Source organism: Drosophila mauritiana, chromosome 3L (assembly GCF_004382145.1).
Source record: "Drosophila mauritiana strain mau12 chromosome 3L, ASM438214v1, whole genome shotgun sequence".
Taxonomy (NCBI): domain Eukaryota; kingdom Metazoa; phylum Arthropoda; class Insecta; order Diptera; family Drosophilidae; genus Drosophila; species Drosophila mauritiana.
In genome coordinates this window covers 21794080-21814386 of record NC_046669.1, presented here as the reverse complement: position 1 = coordinate 21814386, position 20307 = coordinate 21794080, and the positions used below count along the sequence as shown (strand labels likewise).

At 46.3% G+C, this 20307-nt stretch overlaps 1 protein-coding gene across 4 annotated transcripts in view; it reads left to right on the top strand.

Moving 5' to 3' along the window:
* Positions 1-1036: 1036 nt before the first annotated feature.
* The window catches only part of LOC117141908 (teneurin-m), a 113721-nt gene continuing 94450 nt past the window's right edge, over positions 1037-20307 (top strand). For all 4 annotated transcript variants that reach the window (XM_033305627.1, XM_033305626.1, XM_033305625.1 and 1 more), the window contains exon 1: positions 1037-1980. In XM_033305627.1, coding sequence (XP_033161518.1) covers positions 1692-1980 — 289 coding nt within the window. In that variant the 5' untranslated portion in view covers positions 1037-1691. The remainder of the gene's footprint in view (positions 1981-20307) is intronic.

The window sequence follows — 20307 nt, the reverse complement described above, 5'->3', positions numbered from 1 at the left end:
GAATCTGACAGCATAATTAGTAAATGAAAAACTGTTTTGTGTAATTCCCAGGTCACAGGAGCTTCAGATACCTTGAAAAACTTGAAGTACAAATTTTATTGTTTTTAAAAATTTATTTTCTTTATTTTGTCTAACCTCCCATTTTTTCTGTTCAAGCTGAAAACTACCAGTTTTCTATTAAGGGCAATATATAAAGAAAATGTAAACTTAGCTATCTTTTAAAGTTTGTACCGAATAACTTAAATGCTTTCACATATCCATTGATATTTCATGCAGATGAAATCAAGTGACAATTCGTATGGTATACGGATACGCACTTTTATGTAAACCGGTTAACAGTATTGTAGTAAAATGAGTCGTTAACAGTGTCGGTGTTAGCCGCCGGCGGAGCTGTTATTACAGCGCTGTTGGCCTCAGATAATCTTAACGAAACTGGCGTGCAGCACGGTAGATTGGAATCCGCTGTACATCCATTTCCCCTTAGCCAAACGAAACGCACTTTTTAACCTTCAAACCAGAGATTCGATGAGTGCTCTCATCTGAGTGCTGCATACTCTTCTAGTCATAAAAAGGCTAAACATACCATTGAGAACAAATATCGATGGTAGCTCAAAAGAAGCACAAGAGTACAAAACAGATATTTTTATAAGTCCCTACATATCTTCTTCTATAAAGCTGTCATACAGTGGAAATCGATATAATTCATGGTGAAAATACCATTGTTTTTTTGCAATTAAACGAACCTTAACTACAAAAGTAGCACCTTTTATTCTAGCAAAAAAGCTATATTTCCCGCTAACGCCAGACTTTCAGAAAATTAGCTAAATTGACAACGCTTGTGCTCTCCCGCTCGCACTCTCTCACGCCATGCGCAGAAACAGCATGCATGAGAGAGCGATAAATTTGAACTGAAGAACAGAGAATTTGAAGCATCTTGTTTTTCTCTCAATTTTGCAGCGACTTGCGCTCTCTAGCTCTCTCTCTCTCCCAAAGACTCGGTTCGTCGTCGTTCGCTTTGAGCTCATTCGTCTTTTGAAATTCGCCTCGCACGGTCGGAATTGTCGCCGCGGAAAATGTGGATATACGAAAAGTAGCGAAAACAGCGCGTTGCTTCAGTCGAAAAATATAGGAAATCGTCGGGAATCAGGCAGCAAATGATACCTGCGTCTTACGAATTCTGACATAGTTTTACGATCGTCGCGCAAGCAAACACACCGTCAATACAAAAACGCCGTTTTTCCCGTCGCGTTCCAGTGCTCCCCATCGTGTGTGTCCCGTGTTTTCAGTGTACGACTACTGAAGAGGCCCAAGGAATAGTATTGCGGCCTCGGCGGCAGATTGTGATTGAGCTGGGACCAGCAGCCCGCCCGCAGATTAACCGCCTGGAAATGGCCCAGTAGAAATGTTTTTGTGTGCAGTGCGTCCAGTGCCATCCGCAGCCGCATCCGCATCAGCAAGTGCATGAATAATCGCGAGTAACCAAACGCATACCAAGTCTCTTCTTCCTGCTCCCGCGCGGAGTCCTCCTCCTCTTCTTCTTCTCCTGTCCGGCTGTCTGGCCAAAAGCCCCCCAAGCCGCCAAGATTAAGTTCTCAAAGCAGCACGCCCACCACGCGTACCGCCACACGGACAACATCTACGACGGCGGCACGGACACGGACGACGACGAATGTCCGCTGGAGGCGACCGCCATGAATCCCTACGAGTATGAGTCGACTCTAGACTGCCGCGACGCGGGCGGCGGCCCCGCCCCGGCTCACGCCCACCCACACGCCCAAGGACGCACGCTCCCCATGAGCGGCCACGGGCGGCCGGCGACGGACCTCGGCCCGGTCCACGGCAGCCAGACGCTCCAGCACCAAAACCAACAGAACCTGCAGGCCGCCCAGTCGTCCCACTACGACTACGAGTACCAGCACCTGGCCCACCGTCCGCCGGACACGGCCAACAACACGGCGCAGCGGACACACGGCAGACAAGGTGAGTGAGTGAGCCGACCCAGTGGGCAGTGTGGTGTCAGTGGGATCAAACCTAAAGCTACAACTCCGGATTTTAACCGACCTGGATAGAGCGGCTGGAAGTGATTTAAAAAAGTTTAGGAAATGAAATCCGTTTGAGTTTTGTGATTATTTCGAGAACAATTCAATTGATATTCGTAAGTTACCGTGCGTAACTTAAATGTTTGGAAATCATCGAAAAACATAAAAACGTTTCTGATAAGAGTACCAAGCTTAAACAAGCTGTGCTGTGATCCGTTTTCCATCGCTTTTGTATACATCACAGAATTCTTTGACAGAAGTGCCTAAATCAAATTAGCTAATTGATATCAATGTTTTAACAAAATAAAGAACATTTGGTTTATAGCTTCGTTCGTTGAAAGAGGATAGAATTGTTCTAAAGCCATTCATTGCAATTTGGCTTTTGTGTATTTTAGTATTAGTTAAAAAGTTAGTTAGGAAACATTATTTCACGATGGCAAATTATGTATGTGCAAAAGGATTCAAATGTTTCTCAAACTGCCGTGTTATCTGCTAGTTCCAGGAATTATTCCTTCTCTTCGCGGACAAAATCGTGCGGGTTGGTGAGCAATTCCAGCAAGTTGCGACAAGTTTGAACAAATTACGCCGCTTATCGGCGAATGCGGCCAAACATTTTGCATAAATTAAACAAATTAAGGCGGCAGTCCCGATGGGAGTGGGGTTTGGGTTTCGCCTGACATTGAGCCCGCTCTTGTTTCGCATTTCATAATTTCCCTTTTTCCGACTGAGCGCGTTTTTTCACGATTTGTCTGATTAATAAAGCGAGAGCCACAATAGCCAGCGCACAAAGCGCACTTGAAAAGGATACTCTCTGTCAGCCGACAGGAATTAGGGGAATCCCAGACGATGTCCCCGTTCCGTGGAAAAATGCCTGCGGCTGGGAAATGCTCGAGACCTCTGAGAGGAGTTCGGTTTCAGTAGCCTGATTGTACACTGGCAGAAAGCAATATATAATTCATATAATTCAAAATATAATTCATTTTGATATACATTTTGATACCCTCTAAATACTTATGAGAACAGAATTTTATATTCCTATCTGCTCTTGTTTAAATGACAATAGTTCACGTATTTAACTCTAGATTTCGTAAGTTAGCTGCTATTATCGATTTCAGTCCAGCCTCATCATCTTCATGGCCACTCCAGACCTATCCAATAATTTCGATCCCTGAGTCTCGACCACGAGCAACCTAACCACAAATACATACATGCTCCGACATGCTTCAGTTTTATTATTTCCGACTCTGCTTCTTGGCATTTGAACTTACACATAAGGCGGAATTTACATAACTTTATTTCTGGCATTTCCCCTTTGAGCTCCGCTGCCCCGCTCCTCATCTTCTTCATCCTCATCGAAGGATCTGTTCCTCCTCTTCATCATCCTCTTCTCCTGCCTCTCAGCGTTTTTGTGGTGTTATAAAAACAATTGCCAAACAATTGCAGCTTTGAAACGAAATAAAAATCAAATGGAAATCGAACCTGGAGCACAAGAACGTGTGGGTGTGTGGGTGGGGGTGGGGCTACCTGGCAGCGGGCGAAAGAATTGTAAATTTACAGCAACAAATAAATTTCGTAACTGGCAAACAATAAATTCCTGAGACCCGAAGACTTGCAGAATTTCTTTTCTGCTTTCGCGCAAGAAATGAAATTGAATAAAGTGGGCCAGGGGGGTGCGATTGGGGCGGGGCGGAGCTCGTAAATTTTCAACACTTCACCAGGCAGCAGCTTTTCTCGCCTTCCTGCTCCCCAGTGGCTGTCATAAAATTGCCAAAAAGCCAAAACAGGAAAGACCGAAAAGCAGCGGAAAATTCTTGCCTCCCCCACTTGTGACGCTGTGTTGATGTGTGAAAATCCGCTCGAAGCTGGAGCACCGAACTTTCAATGTCTCAATGCAATGCTTGATTTGTCGGCTGCCAATTAGCCAAATTAGGTCGAAAAACTCGGCCACTCTGCATTATTAAAAGCCAACCGCAGCCAGGTCCGAGTCGAACTCCAGATGGCCTCCAAATCCAATCACAATGCAAAAGCTGATGGCTAAAAAGGCGAGAAACACGCAACTAATTTCGAAAATGGAAGCTCCGCAAGGTCACCCCTGAATCGGAATCCAAATCCAAATCGCATTCGTACTCCGACTCAGATTGGGAATCAGAGGCACAGTCATTTCGATTTTCTCACACTGAGTTTTCCAGCAGCGCAAAAGCGAACAGAACGGAATGGATTAATATTTGTTTATGCCGCGCCCGATTAGTTTATGGCCCACTCAAATGGGGCCACTTTGTTTATTTTTGTCTTGGCTACAATTTTGCAAAATGGAAATCTCCTTTCGAACAATTGCTTCGAACGGCCAACAGCCTAACACTTGCTTCTTTGGCCACATAACCAAAACAATTCCAATTGTTTTGGTTGGCGTGGTGTAATTACACGGGTGCGCTCGTTTCCCCAAGTGATTCGACTCGATCCAAACCGCCGTTTCTTGGCATGGGCATGTTTCAATAATTTTGTGCTTGCGCCGCACTCCCACTTGTTCTCTCGAAGATCGCGGCACCGGCTATTTTCGGATCTGCCAGGGGGCAATACCACGGATGGCCGGAGAAGAGTGTTTTTGGATAGCTGCCTGGGCTTCCTGTGCGTCATAGACAGCTGGGGGAGCTTCGGGGCACAACGACCGAAACAGCAGGAACCTTGGACAGCATTTGAGAGCACTCCCACCAAACCTGATCAGATTGGTATGGTACTATGTGAAATCGCCATGTATCGTAAATATTTACCAGCTTACCGACATATAAAGGGCATGATTTCAAACTATAATTGAATACAAAAGCACATCGTTAAAACTTTTTTGTACGGACAAAATCCACCCCAAACGTTGCTATTTGCATAGATCTGAACCAAAATTTCGCCATCGCACTCCAGATCCCTGTTGACATACCCGGCCTAAGCATCCCATCAGTATCGGCGATCCCATTCTCGGACTGAAAGCCGCTTCCGCTCGCTAATCCTGGCTGGCAGCTAAGCCGCTTATCGGCTAATCCCCAAAATCAACCTGAGAAAGGACCTCGGCCGGCGTTAGGCCCTTAACAACACCACAAAGCCCAGCTGTCATATTTGGAGAACCTGTTATGGGGGCCAATCGAATAGAGAAATGTGCAATTTCAAATTTGATTTTGGTTCGTTGTTTGGACTGTTTGGGCTGCTCCTGGGCTGGGTGCCCCGCAGGTTGTCCCAGCCAAATTTGTAGAGTGTCGGCCAGGATTTTTCTTTTCTGTGCTCCGCCGGTCGTTTACAACTGTCAATATCAGGAGATGCAGACTAGGCGCCGGCACCGAGCGAAATTCCAACTTATTACTTCCTGACAGCTGTCAAAAAATATGCAAACACCCGAGCGGCAAACTATGCGTCGAAATGTGCGCAGAATTATGTAAATCAAAGCGATTTGTAGCTGGAAAAAAGCAAAAAGAAAAAAGGGAAGAAAACTGGCAAAGGAGTGGAAAAGGTAGAACAGAAAAATTGACAGCGACGGGAAATTCAAAATGTCGGGGGCAGAAGGAGCGCGCTGTGCTGGGAAAATTACACGTAAACAGCAGGAGGCCAACAACGCCTCCTCTGTGCGAGCGTGTTCTTCATTTTTTGCGAGAAGGAGCACAAAAGAAGGGTCGCACAAAGGCCTTAAGCCCACACACTCGAGCGGGAAGAGGACCGGCGGGCTGTAGGCGATAATGATGCCGCAACGCGTAGACAACCGCAAATGAGCAGGAGACGCAGGCAGATAAGGCTCGGAATTTGTTAGGTGTTGGGATGTTGGGATGACCTGACCTGCCAGAAGCCTCGCTGCGGAGTACCTGCTGCGAGCCAACTTCAACAGGCTGCAAATCCCTACAGCCCATATCTGTCTCTCTCTCTCTCTCTTCGTATGCCCCTCTCACTTGCACTACGTGCTCGGGCTGCATCAGCTGCTAGCGTTTTGTCATTGCGGGATTAGGCCGGCGGAAAAACAGGCAACGCAGGCAGGCAGAGGCGATTCCCCCTTTCCCCTTTCCCCTTTCCCAGCTCGACATGCCTCATTTGGCCACGGAATGGAAGAAGCTAAATGAACCCACTCGTTCATATTATAATTCGTTTTTCATCCCCTGCCAAAGCCGATTATTGGGAAGCGGGAAGAGTTCGATTCGAGCCCAAAGAAATGAATGCGCTGAGTTAGAATTTGGGGAACCTGGAAATGGAATCTGTTTGATTCCCCGTTTGTTGTATACAAAGCCAGTTTATGGCCCTTCTTTCCTTCATAGACATAATTAAAATAATTATTTTAATTTTCTCATAAGCGTATTTGGATACGGATGACTCAATCTAATGGACAAATGCTTGTCCTGGCGAAAGTGCGATGTGTATCTGTATCTGAGCACCACTATATCTGTTTTCGCTTCCTACTTTGTAATGAGCTGCAGTTTGGCTTTGTTTTATGACTGTTTTGTAGCATTATAAATTTGCTGAAATCCCACATTGTCTCGGCATTCGAGCGGGTGGCACGTCCTGGCCCGACTTGATGATTGTTGTTTACTGTAATTGCTGCACAATTGCTGATGTAGGGAAAAAAGAGTCCTTACCGTCCTGCCCCACCAGTCCCGCCCCGTCCTGCGTCCCTCCATCCACCAGAAGCGGAGAAATATTCACGCAAAAGTCATAAAAAATATGTGAATTCTGTTTGGGTTTTTGTACTTCTCGCTGGCTTTTATTGTCGAACATTAAATTTATTATTTTTTATAGAATGTTTCACAACTGAATGCAAATTCAGGGACCCCGCCCCCCAATCTTTACGAGCACTTTACATATTTTTTCAGTTGCGCTGCGTTCCGTTTCTGTTTCTGCTCCTTAATTGCACCAACCAACCAGTGCTGCAAGCAGGGGGTGGGTGGGACAAAGGGTTGCCCGAGGGTCCCCAGACGGGCCATAAAAATTATGCTTCTGGGTTTTCAGAAGCTGTAAAAACTAAGCGTAATGACAAATTCTGTGGCTGGCCTTTTACGAGACAGAGTCGCGCTTGCGATATGGTACGGGGGATCGGGAGAGATCCACCAACGATCCGCCGATAACCAAGATGCACTTGTCGCCCCATCTCAGTCATCGCCTGTCCACGCCCACCGCTCCAAAGAGCACTTCCGTGGCATTCCGGCACTCGGCAGCAGCTGTCGCTATCGCTAATAAAATATCTGAGACTCTATAAATACTGCGACCATAATGTGTGCCACTTGAATGGAAAGCAACTCATCTCAGCTCTGAACAGAACTCAGAACAGTCGCTGAAAGATTTCATTTATCAGCGAAAAGGAAGTGCTCAATGGCGAGCCACATAGGAACTTCTGACCGATACACATCATCCGTTCAAGCTGTATATGCGCGCACAGTTGGTCGTGCAATAAACCGAAATAAATGGAAAAAGAAAACCAAACTTTTAATGCCCCGAAATCTGGCACCTTAAAGCGGCTTACAGCCGGAAATTAGGCAGCAGGATAAGAGATAAGGATTCTACCAGGACTGGAGACATCTGTCGGTCGCCCAAAATGCCAAAACACTAATAAAATTTTGGCGGCCGAGCAAAGTCTTCGGAGCATTTCATCATTAGGAGCGAAGGCGATAAAATAGCAAAACAACGTTTGCCTTATCACACGGAATGAAGAGGGAAAACCAAAACAACAACAACGCCAGAGGAGAGCGAAGTAAATCTCGGAAAATGATTTTCATTTTATGCCGCGGCGCGACCGAATGAGGAAAACCCAACAAAGGGAAGGAAAACAATAAAATAAAATTTAAGATACATTGGAGACCAAAACAAATAGGCAGCGAAATAGGAGAGATACACAGATGAAATGAAAGATACAAAGTAGGGAAAATGTCGCAGCTGTACCGCGGTGAAGGAAGGAGACGGCAGGAGCGGAGCAGGATGTCTTAGTGCCTTCTCCTGCTTTGTTCCTCCTTCGGGCCCTTGAAGTAGTTTCGATGCGAAAAATAATTTACGTGGAATGCCAGAGGCGGGGAGTGAAGTGCGGGATGTCGGATGGCGGAAGGCAAGGGAAGTGGATTCATCAGACGGACGAGATCCAGTGCTAGATAAGACTACGGAGTAAGCGTAATTGAGAAGAGGTTCCCCGGCAATATCTAGCCAACGTTTCTGTGTTTATTCGATGGGAAATGAGTATTTCGTGGCAACATAAGCGTCCCGCGGCAAAGTATCTCTTAGACACTCCACGCTAATGGAAATTTTATGATAGTTGTTGCGTTGACAATTTTTATGCAACCGAAATAAAAGCCAAGGCAGGCCAAAGTATCTTTCCAAGTCATGCATTAGGCGCCTGCATAGAGATTCAGATACATTTCTGTACGCACTTCGCAGAGCGGCGGGGAGCGTCGGCCAACGACCGCACATTTTTAGCACATTTTCAGGCTATCGCCTTACAATGGCCGCATCAGCAGGGGCAGACGGGAGCGGCAGGACAACGCTTCAGGTTACAGGACTGCGCGGTCCCTTGTTCGTTCTGTTTTCTTTTTTAAGGCATTTCTGTGCGTATCGTATGACCTGTGCCCACCCTCGAAGCGAGCCTAATGAAAGGACTTCGGGCCCGTCAAAAGGACCATCATCCGTTGGCCATAGCAAACCGGTACCAACACCAATACCACGGCAAAACCAGCATGCGGGTGTCGTAAAATAATAATAGTTGCCTGAAAAAAGCCGAAACAGGTTTCACAGAGCGGCACTCTGTCTCTTTCCCTCCGCACAGCAAGCTATCAATGTGTAAATGTTGTTGAATGTTTTTATTTGATTAGCGTTCGCTACGTGCCACATTCTCCTTTCTTCGAGCATCTTGTGCATTTTCCTGTGAAATTTTTCTTCTTCTCTCTGCTGACCCTGATGGAGATTTCACTGCCCGCCCGCCTTCCCCGATCCCCGTCCATCATCATCGCTTGGCTGCCAAGATTAATTGTGTAAGCGTAAATTTTTTAATTTCGTGGAAATAATGTTCGGGATTATTCAGCGGTGGGGAGCGGGAGGGCAAGAGGTCGGAATTTCTCATTTTGTAAGGGGCTCTAGGCAATTTGTTCGTGATTTGCCTGGGGAGCTGAAGTGGGCTCTTCGTACTATTGAAAATGTTTGCTAATAAATTTCTCTCTTTTCTCTTCTATTACAGGTGAGTAACTGAACTGATGATTTAAAGATATAAAACACATTTTTGGTGGTAAGTGCCATTACTTTGCTTGACTACTCACCTCGGCTGAAAGCGAAAATGTCCCCATACGAGGGCCATCACCCATTTAATTGTGTAAATGTGAGCTAGAAAAGTGAAAATCCTCATTGTGCTGAGGGCTGCCTTTCTGCCTTATTGCACGGCACACAATTCATTTGATGTGTGCCAAGGCTGGGTATATGAATCAGGCTGGGAATAGGAGTCAGGCTGCAAACCAGACAATGCCTCCTTTGTCAGGTGCAACAGAAAGTGGAACGAGAAGAAGGAGGAGGCTCAAAGAGAGAATCAAGTGGGCGGGCACACAAAAGATGTCCCAGCCTCTAAGCTCGGAAAACTTCTTTTCCGCCAGCTGGATTTTCCCCACAATGATTTACTCTAACTCTTTCGTCGTTTCCTCCGCTTGGCGACTGCTGGGAAAACTTTTCGCCAACTATTTTCATGCACTTGGCTCCGCTGGAAATTTCGCTGGGTAAACTTTTCCCGCTGAGAAAGAATTTTCTTGGTACCCTGACAGTTGTCATTTGATTGTTTTCATTTCATTTTCGGTTCGGCCATCAATAAGTGGGGAACATAATAACTTTTGTCCTCACAGTTTTCGGAATTCCCCACGTGTGTGTGTGGGAATTTCCTTTGCTGAATCTGAGGGCATCCCTGGCACTTTAAGTCCCTCGAACGGCTAACTTTTTGTGCAATCCGCCCGCTTTTAATAAATTCAAGAACACAACGCAGCTTCCACAGGAAGAGAGCGAGAAAAAAGTAATAAAATATTAATGAAATTCCAAACACTTGGTCGTGTGGAGAGACAGACGACGCAGGCAGGAACAAAACCTGGCACTCCGCCCCCTTTCACCTGGATAGCACCTGGAGAGCCATTTTTTGTTGCCCTTGCTTGTGCTAACAAAGCACGCACCGACCAGGTGGATTGTTGGATTGGTGGACTGTGTGGGGAGATACACGGTAGTTGGAGGCCACTTCCGTTGGGCGGCTGGTGGATTGTGCGGGACAGGACTTGGCCATGTTTTCGCACCTCAGTGCGATGTCTCCGCCCAAAGAAGAGAGTCGGAACCGAGGATGAGGCAAAGCTCTTCCCGCTCCTCTTGAGTTATTCTTGCTGCCTTGACGTCACCATATGCAAACCGATGAGAAATTTAATAGAATTTTCTCTGAAAAACAAACAAATGCAACAATTTGCGGTTGAGTGGAAAAAAACAAGCTGAGAGAACTAAAATAAAATTGCAATTGAAACATGCGAGCTTACAAAAGCCACTGCCAGAGGAGGCCGCCTCCACACCACCCAACCACCCAACCACCACCCCCACCCGATGTCAGCAATGAAGTTCTATGCCAAATTGAATTTGCCCGAAACTACAAAACAAAAAACCCAAGAGGGGAGGAAGACCAAAAGTAGATGAAATTGATTTTAAAAAGCGAGCTAAGGCGGGAGGGTTGGAGCGGGAGTGCGGGGGGCGGTGGGCCAGTGGCACAACTGCTGCGGCGGCACGAAAAACAAATTAAAGTAAATTCCCCAATTTCATTTTGCGGCAACAAAGTAGAAAAAAAATAGAACAACAAAAGACCGAAAACAGAAGGAAACGCAGCCAGTAAAACAATTGCATTTCTTGGCCGAACAAAGCGTGTTTGGATGGGGATGGGGGGCAGGAAGGGAGCAGGGGAATATAAGTTTCGGAATGGAGTTTACTGAGCACAACGTCCTTGGGACAACTTTTAATGACCATCGCATAGATCATCATAAGATAAACCCAATTCCAGATCTAATCGGGAGTTGTGACCTCATAGGCGGTTCGGTTTCTTGGTATCCGTATCCATTAGCATAGACTCGTGCAGGACCAAACTTAAACCTGAACCTTCCCTATAAACTATATAAACTGCACAAACTGCCAAACTAACTTCCGACTTTTATTTAGCCAACGAAAGAGGGACTTTAATAAAGTGTGAAAATGCCCCAAGATGAAGTTTTAGTTTTGGCCCTGAAAATCGATGCGGGGGCTAAGAGGCTAGGAGGGCGGGGCAGTGGCAGGGGCAGCTGCGGCGTGTTTCATAAATTTTTCAACGCTGAAAATGTTATTTATATTTCATGGCGGACGAAAAATAGAAGAGCCAAATAAAAAGGCGAAATAAAAGAAGAGAAGAAACTTTGGCGCAGCACGAACGACTACAAATCGTGCGTACTGGCCACCAGGAGAGGTGGTAGGTAGGTGCAGATGATGGCGGGCGGCACGAAAATCGAGGAAAACTTTTATGCTTGGGCCCTGGGCCAAAGTCATCGTCCAACAGCGCTTTACGGCTTCGTTTATTACGTGTGAAAAGTGTGAACTGCGGAGGGGCCAGGGAAAGTCGAGGAGAGCTGATCCTGCGACAATTTCTCCAGCATCATCAAGTTGGGGCAGGACACGTGCTCAAATGGCCCACAAGCTGTGCCCAAATGCGATTTCGCGGGGAATGTTGGCGATTTCGATTTTATGCCGTTTGCCACATGAGTGGAAAACTCACTCAATTGAATCCTCCGTCCTTGTCAGATTTATAATTATTATTTCCATTGTGTAAATATAAATATTCGCTTTGCCACGCGACTCCGCTGACCACCTTAATAAATCATCGCCACCGACACGTGTCCCGTTCCCGTTCCAGTTCCAGTTCCCGCTGTTAGCCTGGCTGGGATTGGAGCATGCCCTTTGGGGTTGGAAAGCGCTGTGTGGGTGGACTGACACCTGCCCGTTTCCAGCTGGAGCTGACCTGGGCCAACAACAATTAGGACTGACATGCAACTTTGTCTCGAATTCGGACTGCCTGATAAATTTATAGCTACGGCTGTACAAATTTGTTCAACAACTTCCATTTAATTATACGAATGAAGCGAAACATTTAATTTGGTTCGTTTGAACGCTTCCAGCCCGCCCCTCCGCTCCCCTCCCCACCCCACCACGCTTTTCACGATGTGTGAGGCGTGTAATTAGCGTCTGGTTTGACTTCTGAGTGGAAGCCACGGTTCTCCGAGTGTTAATTGATCGAAAGCGCAAAACGCTGTTCCGAGCGACAATTACTAAGGGGAATTCTTTGGAGGCCGGTCAGCGATATGTGTGGTGGTCGGTTGTCCATCTGTATCGCCACTCTGTTTCGTCACTGTATTGATTTATGCAAATATTGACACATCAATTAATATGTCAAAAAATCGACCAAACTTTCCGCTCCCCGCGCGCCCGGTCTCTAATGCTAATTGAAATTTGCGGTTTGGGCCGATATAATGCACATATGGAGCATATAGAGTGCATGGTGGCTGATTGGGTTTCAGTTTCGTGGCTGCCATGCGGTTAACCCGAAAAGCCGCGTGAGAAAATGCATCTTAAAGATGCAATCTGGCTGGAAACATCTGCATTACATGGTAACCAACTCAAAAGCCGACCGCAGCAAGGGCAATTCAGATTGGCTTAAATTTGAAGAATCTTTAGGAAGCAATAACTACTGCGAAATGAATATTTTAAGCTCGATGGTAGGTAGATTGTCAGGACCAATCCTCCAAAGGAGAATCCCTTCTTGTCGCCTCGCCGCAATAAACAAGTATTTTCATTGTCAAATCACAGGGCCCAGAATGGAAATGTCAACATAAAATGCGATGGCAAAACAAAACGAAACGGAGGAGAACGGAAAAACGCGAAAATCGGCTCGGAAAATGTATTCTTAGCCCTCCCCCGTCCGCCAAGTTTGTTTGCTCCTCTTGTTGGACCCGCACATATGTGCTGAGGACAATACATAAATAAGATAAATAAAAATTAACATAGACAACCCATCGGTGGGGGTGGGGGGCTTGTGTGAAAATCAGCGCCACATAAATACATAACATAAAATGGGTGACAGCGAAAGATATTGTCAAATTTTGCTCGAATTTTATTTGCTTTCCATGCTATCTGCTCTGCTTTCCTTCTGCTGGGAAAAGCGAGGGGAGCTGGAGGTGTTTGCCTTTGAGTTGTAAAAATACGAGACACATGCAAATTATGACGAGCTCTGGAGGTGTCGTCCGCCCTCAGTCTCCACTTGTACCTCCCCTTGGGGAATATGGAAATGGAAATAAAAATAAAATAGATTTATTTATTTTGACTATAAAAACTTTATTGACTCGCAGCGAAACCGATATTCAAGGCAGATGGATGTGGATGGGCAGCTGGGCGGGAGGAGGAGGACTCGGTCCCACGAGATTTTATGTGGGACAAATTTTAATTACTTGTGAAATAATGCTTTATGAGTCACTGGGGTAAACGGAAATGTCAACATCTCGGAATCTCTAACTTTATAAATATTCTAATCCGGGAAAGTGGCGGCGAAGTGGATCTTAAGTAGGACATTCTCGGACTAAGCCCTAATCAAAGCAGTTCCGTAGAAACGATTAATAACCAGCCCAACTGAATGTTTCGCTTTACGGGGAATCGCTACTTATTTTACTTTGTGGTAAATGATATGGTGGGCGGTGTTTGGGTGGTGAAAGGTCGTACAACTGCGAGGTACTGCCAGACTAATTGACTTGTCGACCAGCCTTAACAAGCCCCACTGTATGCAGTTGTACTACAGTGTGCACTGTGTGTGCGTGTGTGCGCCGTACACCTGAGGCCATGCACACTCATGAAAGTATGCAAATTGGGCTGGGGAGCAGGAATCATTTGTAGAACACGCAGAACTTTGGGCAGCTGGGGAACTTAGTTATGCCGCCTTAAAATGCGCAGGCGGGGGAGCACAACTTCTTACGCTTCGCATGAAAATGAAAATCTGTCACAGGCCATCCCCATACCATTTCACCTCGAGTTTGCCTGCGTGTGGCAATTTAATAAACATAATGATCAGGACAGATACTCTGTGTGCGGGTGAGGAGTAGGGGGTCGAATGATGAAGTTGCGTCCGCTGCGTGACAAAATGACATTTTGCTACCAGCCCAGGGACGAGCGAAGGGCCTGCAGCAGAGCCAGAAGGAGAACCAGGACCAGGACCAGACATGACCCACCCACTTGGCTCTGCTCGACAGTTGACTTGGACCGCGCCTCGCCGGAGAAAGCCCTCTGGTGCACAGGTAATGAAGCAACTGGCGAAGGAACCCGCCGAAAGAAAAGATGATGGGGAAGCACAACAGAAGAAGGTTGTTATTTTAAAATTTAAATTTCTGTATAAATACACGTGTGCACGGGTGTGTTTGTGCTTCGAAATGTGCATAAGCATGCCCCAGAGTCGTCGACATCCCCACCTCCGTCTCCATTTTCATCGCCGTCGCCGTTGCCGTCCTCGTCGTCGTCGACGTCATTAAAAGCCAAAAGGCGGCAACGTCGCCAAAGAAAAACTCACTTAAATTTCAGCGCACGTGAAGGGAGTCACGATGGCGAGGGGCAGGGGTTTCCAGGGGGGGATTCCTGGCGGAGGGACTCCGGAGGAACGCGTGTGTTCTTGTTATTTTTCTCTTGCTTTTGGGGCTTTTGGCTGTTGATTCTGCTGTTGCTAACGGTAAACGTTAGCGAGTCCCTTCCTCTGGTTGGAAATGTATGAAATGAAATTTAAATACGACTCCATGTATATTCTGGTTCCTTTTCGGAATCTACCCGCCCTTGCTGATTATTAAGTAAATTGCTTGTGAAGCTTGTCCATCGGCAAATCGATTGGCGGATTCTGTTCCACAGATCGCCGAGCTTGAGGTCCACAGTTGGACAAGAAGTTCGGGGATCGGTTTTTGGGACATCAGTCTCTCTAAGTCTTCTGATCGAGGAGGTTTCGTTTTCGTCGAGCTCGCATAAAATATGCTGTTGGCCTTTGCTTTTCCAATATTTAAATTATATCTTTTTGTTTATGTGAACGTTTTGTTAAAGTTTCGAGCTGGAGAAGAACCATTTTGTTCACTCCCCCCGAGAGCTGAAATATTCCTAGGAAAGCTATTGGTAAGTGGTTTTTTAGTTTATTTTCTCGCAGTGCTTTTAATGGTCTTGTTGTTTTGTGCACGTAATGTTTTGTTTTGCTCTTTGCCTGAGTCATATCAATGGTTCGATCTTGACCTTGTTTAGAATTCCTTCACTTCGTCGGGATCATTCGGAGGGAATATTCGGGGGTTGCTCTGCGGCTATTTGGCATGTCACGTACACATTTCTGTCTCTTTCGGCATTTAAATTATTTAAGCCCCAAACGAAATCCTCGCCAAGCGCGCTCCTCCTACGCGCCGCAGCTAAAGAGCCTTTTAGCAGGGCTTTTGGCCTCCTCAGCACTCTGCAAACAATAAATCCATTGTGGCCAAAGTGAAATCAGGCTCAGCTCTCTCGAAAGCCACTTCATCGCACCAAACCCCCACCCAGCCCACCACCCCCCGCGGACGACCACCGTCTTCGCAGGGTGCGAAACAAAAACAAACACTTGAGACGTCGCTGGCTAATGCAAGGCAAATGCCAAGGCTGCACAGTGAAATGTTAATCAAGCTGATTGAGTTGTCGAGGCCCCGGCAAACACACATATCCACCCTCGCTCGCTGCTCCCCACTTTCGCTCTCAAGCGAAAGTCTAATTTTAGGCGCTAAAGGCTTTTCCCCCCACACCCACTGCAACGGGAAACAAAGACACAAACAAACAAACAGACAGCAAGTCGGTCGGTCGGTGGGGGGAAAAGAGGCGGCAGGACTGGCGTTTATTAACATTTTCATTGAAGCGAAAGAAAGCCAGAAATTCAAAGTCGAAGGACGGAAAAGAAACGACGAAAGGTGCAAAAAAAGCCGACAATAAATATGCGTTAACTTCCCATACATCCAGGAATAAAGGGGTGACGGGCCATGGGGCCTGTGCAAAATCATGCAAATCCCGAAACAAACAATTTTAGCCAGGAAGCGCGAGACTGGGGGTTGCAAGTTGTCTTAAGTGGCATCCTGATGAGGGCGGATTCCCGAGATGCGGAAAGTGCGAAATAAAGATGCGTAGCAAAATCGATAGGTTGACATAAAGATGAAAGCACGGGGCGTTCCCAAAAGGACTCAGGGGACTTTTTCCCGGGCGTGTGACCAACATTCTATATTTTTTTATATTTTTAATAAAAGAACATCGCACGGGGATGCATCTAAGCTATGGGGCTCATCAGGATCGTTATTACACTCCGTGAAAATCATTCAAACGAAAGTGTTAAAGCGAGTATATGAAAAAGGAAGCCTTCCTCCAATGACTTCTTCAACTTTTTTTTTGAAAATGAAATGTTTTTTCTGGGAATTCAAGATGATTACTTGTCAAAAACCACGTTTTAGTTGTCAAAAGTTTTAGTATAAATTCCGGCTCATTTTCGATTTCACCTTGCTATTCATCATCATATCTTGTTATCGCCCAAAGGATATTGTTCTTTGGATAATCCGGAATTTTGGTATGGGAGGAGGAGGAGGAGGAGGGCAGAGATGACGTCACACGCAATCTTGCGGCGGTCTTATGCCGATTTTTTTTGCCCCACCTTGTGAGCGTGTGAGGAAAATTTTTTTCCTCTGAGTCGCCTTGCCGTTCTGATTTTTTTCAGGGGTTGCTCGGCCCTCACTAAACGCACCATTAGTCTTTGGAAATAGCTTAGAGCGAAATTTACATTATTAAGCTTTCGGCCTGGCTGAGTGGTCCGGGCTCCGCTCCGTTTCCGTTACTGTTTCGCTCCCGTTTCTTTTCGGGAATTGCTTTTTCATTTCCGTAGCTAGCCACCATTTTGGGTTTTCCTCGAGCTGCTGTTGCTGTTAATGCTGCGTTATTACAACGCAATGCCAATATTTATTTTACTTCTTTCTTCTTGACAATTTACGTGCAAATGTTTGACGACGGTCGGCTTGCCGGAGAGGAGAGGAGCGGACAGGAGCCAAGCTGGAGTGGAAATTAAATAAAATTGGCAACCCTAAATAAGCTGTGAGGTCTTAATTGGGGCACGGCAATGGGCGGTGCCCTGGGGAAAACGACGGGCTTTCGGGCTGTGGGTCACTATACTGGAAACTGGGCTGGGGCTATGATCGATATCTTCACATTCAGCTCATCTAACTCTTCAGCCTTCTTCTTTTAATGATATATTGTTGCATTCCAGTCTCCCTCCCACACCAGATGATATCGGGTAATATGAGACCAGCCCAACAAGGCGGCTTTCACTTTCAAATCCCCGAGCAGAAACAGCTTAATACCAACTGCTGAGGTAATCACTCTACAAAAGATGCTCCACCTCGTCAAGCCGCAGATTAGTGAAGCGGAGACGAGGAAACATCTCCGTTTAATTGTAGAAAGTATCGTCGGAGCGGGATGGACGAAAGCTTAACAAAAGACAAACAATTAGCAATTTTTGTTGCCCTCCTCCAGCCCCGCATCCTCGTTCTGTGCGTTTGCCATCTGGTCCGACCGCATATGATTTAGTTTGGCTTTTGAACTCATCTTTTTTGGGTCATCAGCAAGCTCAAACTCTTTGCACAATAGACAATTTTGTCTTATTATTAAACCATCAGATGGAATCCGCAACCTCACAAGACACACAGACATAACAGATACATACGGATGGCTCGGGGGGACGGACTAATTAATCATTTGGTGGGGCAAACAAGAAACTACTCATGGAACCCATGGCTTGGTATGATAGCAGCTTCTCCTTTTAAATGGAAATTAAATTGCTGTGCCAACTGCTCCGGCTCCTACATATGGTTGCTGGGAAATGCGAAATGGGAGAGCAGGCTTGAGCCGGGAAAATTTATGCCCACTCGAGTCATTAATCCTCATAAACGCGACCCAGACACCCTCTAATCGAATCTAATGAAAATGAGCCAACCCATAGATAACTTGATTAGCGCGCAAACGGTGCAGATTGGGGCCTTCCAGGCAGTCTGCAAACCGATCCCAGAATCGGAATACTCGGATTGGAATTGATTGAGCAGCCGGAATCAGATTCAGAATTCACAAATTATATTTGGGGTACGCTCGCCTGTTTGCCGGGCAAACTGCAAATAACTCAATCAATCTGCTGCCGAGCACTTAACCAAGCCATAAAACACACCGAGAACAAAATAAACACCAGACTTCTAAACCCATCTATGGAAATAGTGCTAAAATGTGTTTATTTTTTGTTTGTTCTAGTCGGCTTTTGTGGAACAAATCGCAGCACCAAAGTGTGCGAGAGCGAATGAGTTGGGAAATAATCCGTCAAAAAGCCAAAAATTTGTGAGATATTAATCAGCAGCGCGAGAAGCAGTGAGTGGGGTGTCCAGGGGCATGGGGCAAACACATGTGGCAGCTGTCCATGCCAAGAGCAATAATTTGATGGCGGCGCATTTCAAAGAGCCCGAGCTCCAAGCCCCGCCGATTTGTGGCCTTTTTGTTTATAATTTAAATAAATCAGCGAAGGCGTCTGTTCGACCCACACAGATGAGAAAGGGGCAGGCTGGAAGTGGGGTCAGAAGTGAGGCAAGTGGGCGGGAATCCGAGAAGGAAACCACTTGGAAACAATTAAAGACATTTGACATTATTCGTGCCAATGGCTCTCGATATGTTGACAAGAATTTCGGCTGACTCCGAGTTGGCTGCGGTCATTAACCATATTTAGAGGCAATAAAGTTGTCAATTCGCTGACACTCTTCGACTGGAGCAGGTAGGGGATTGGACATGCTTTCGATGGTTTCTTCGATTATTACCAGCCACGTTAGCTATGCTGATGATGATGATGGCCACGACAAGTGCCTCAGCGAGGGCCATGAAATGTGAGCAGGGAACGGGATCAAGATGGGCTTGGAAATGGACATCGAATAGGTTGGAAATGAAGTTGTCATTTGGGTTATCAGAGGCGAGGCATCATCGCAGGCCGTGTCAGGTTGAAGAACCTCTAAGGAGAGCGTGTGAAGCCCGCCGACGGGCTTTATTGGGATGCATGTGAAGCTATCCACCCTGGGCCAGCAATTCCATTTTCAAATCCAAATCCAATTCCAATCTCCAGTTACCAACACCCACAATGCGGCAAACAAAATCAATTTACAGCATCGAAACAATTTTTCGATATCTGGCCACCAGCAAAATGAAAAGGAAAATCCGAAAAAATGAAAACAACAATCGTCGATTGCATAAAAATCAAGTGCTGGCCACAATGCCTTTTGCGAAAGTGAAATAGTCTGAACTGAAGCCAAAAGATCGAGGCATTGGAGGTGGTTCGAAGCTCGTTGCCGGGAAGCAATTAAGAGTCCGAGCCATTACTTCAGTAAACAGTCACATTCATTGACAGTGAGGAGACAGTTCAAGGTCTCCGTAGTGGGAAAACGAAGGAAGAAGAAGATCGGAAAAAGAGCCAAATCAATGGCAATCAAATTGACAAAACGTCAGTGTAATAAAGCGTTGATAAACCGCAGCGCAAAAGTGGAAGAGGCGACGAGGAACGGACACAACAGAGACCGAGAGCAATGAAATGGAAGAATTGAGTAGCCCGTGACAGGGACAGGAGCCCCAGCAGATGAGGAGATCGAGGGACTCGACTGGGTAACCACCACAATCAGCGAAACCACAAAAAACCAAAGCGAACCACGCGCATGCGCAGCAGCAAAAGTGGTCAGGCCAGCATCGAACTGGAGTCGCCGGGTTGGGCCAGCAAATTACACACGATTCACGAACGAGGGGGAGCCGGTTCAATACGATGTGGCATTCAGACACGTTTGCCGCTGCGGCAGCGCTGCCCAACCAATTTACAATTTAATAGCGCGCCGCAAAATCGAACGATCTTCGAAGATCTTCTTCCCCGAGAAGATCCCAAAGACGTCGAGGCACGCAGTGGACAAAAGATGCAACGGAGTGTGGAAGAGAGTGCAGGGAGCGTAGATCTGATCAGAGGAGATTTGGCTTTGGAAAGAGATTCAGCCTTATACAGACAATTGCATCCCATATAATAGCACTGCAGGGAGATCGATAGAGTTTCGAAAGTAATGGGTCTGACTATATCATCAAAAAGAAACAATTTAAAAAGACTATCTTTGGGAAAAATTTGGAGGTATAAACTTTTCAATTCTCCATTATTTCTGTACCTCACTTTCCT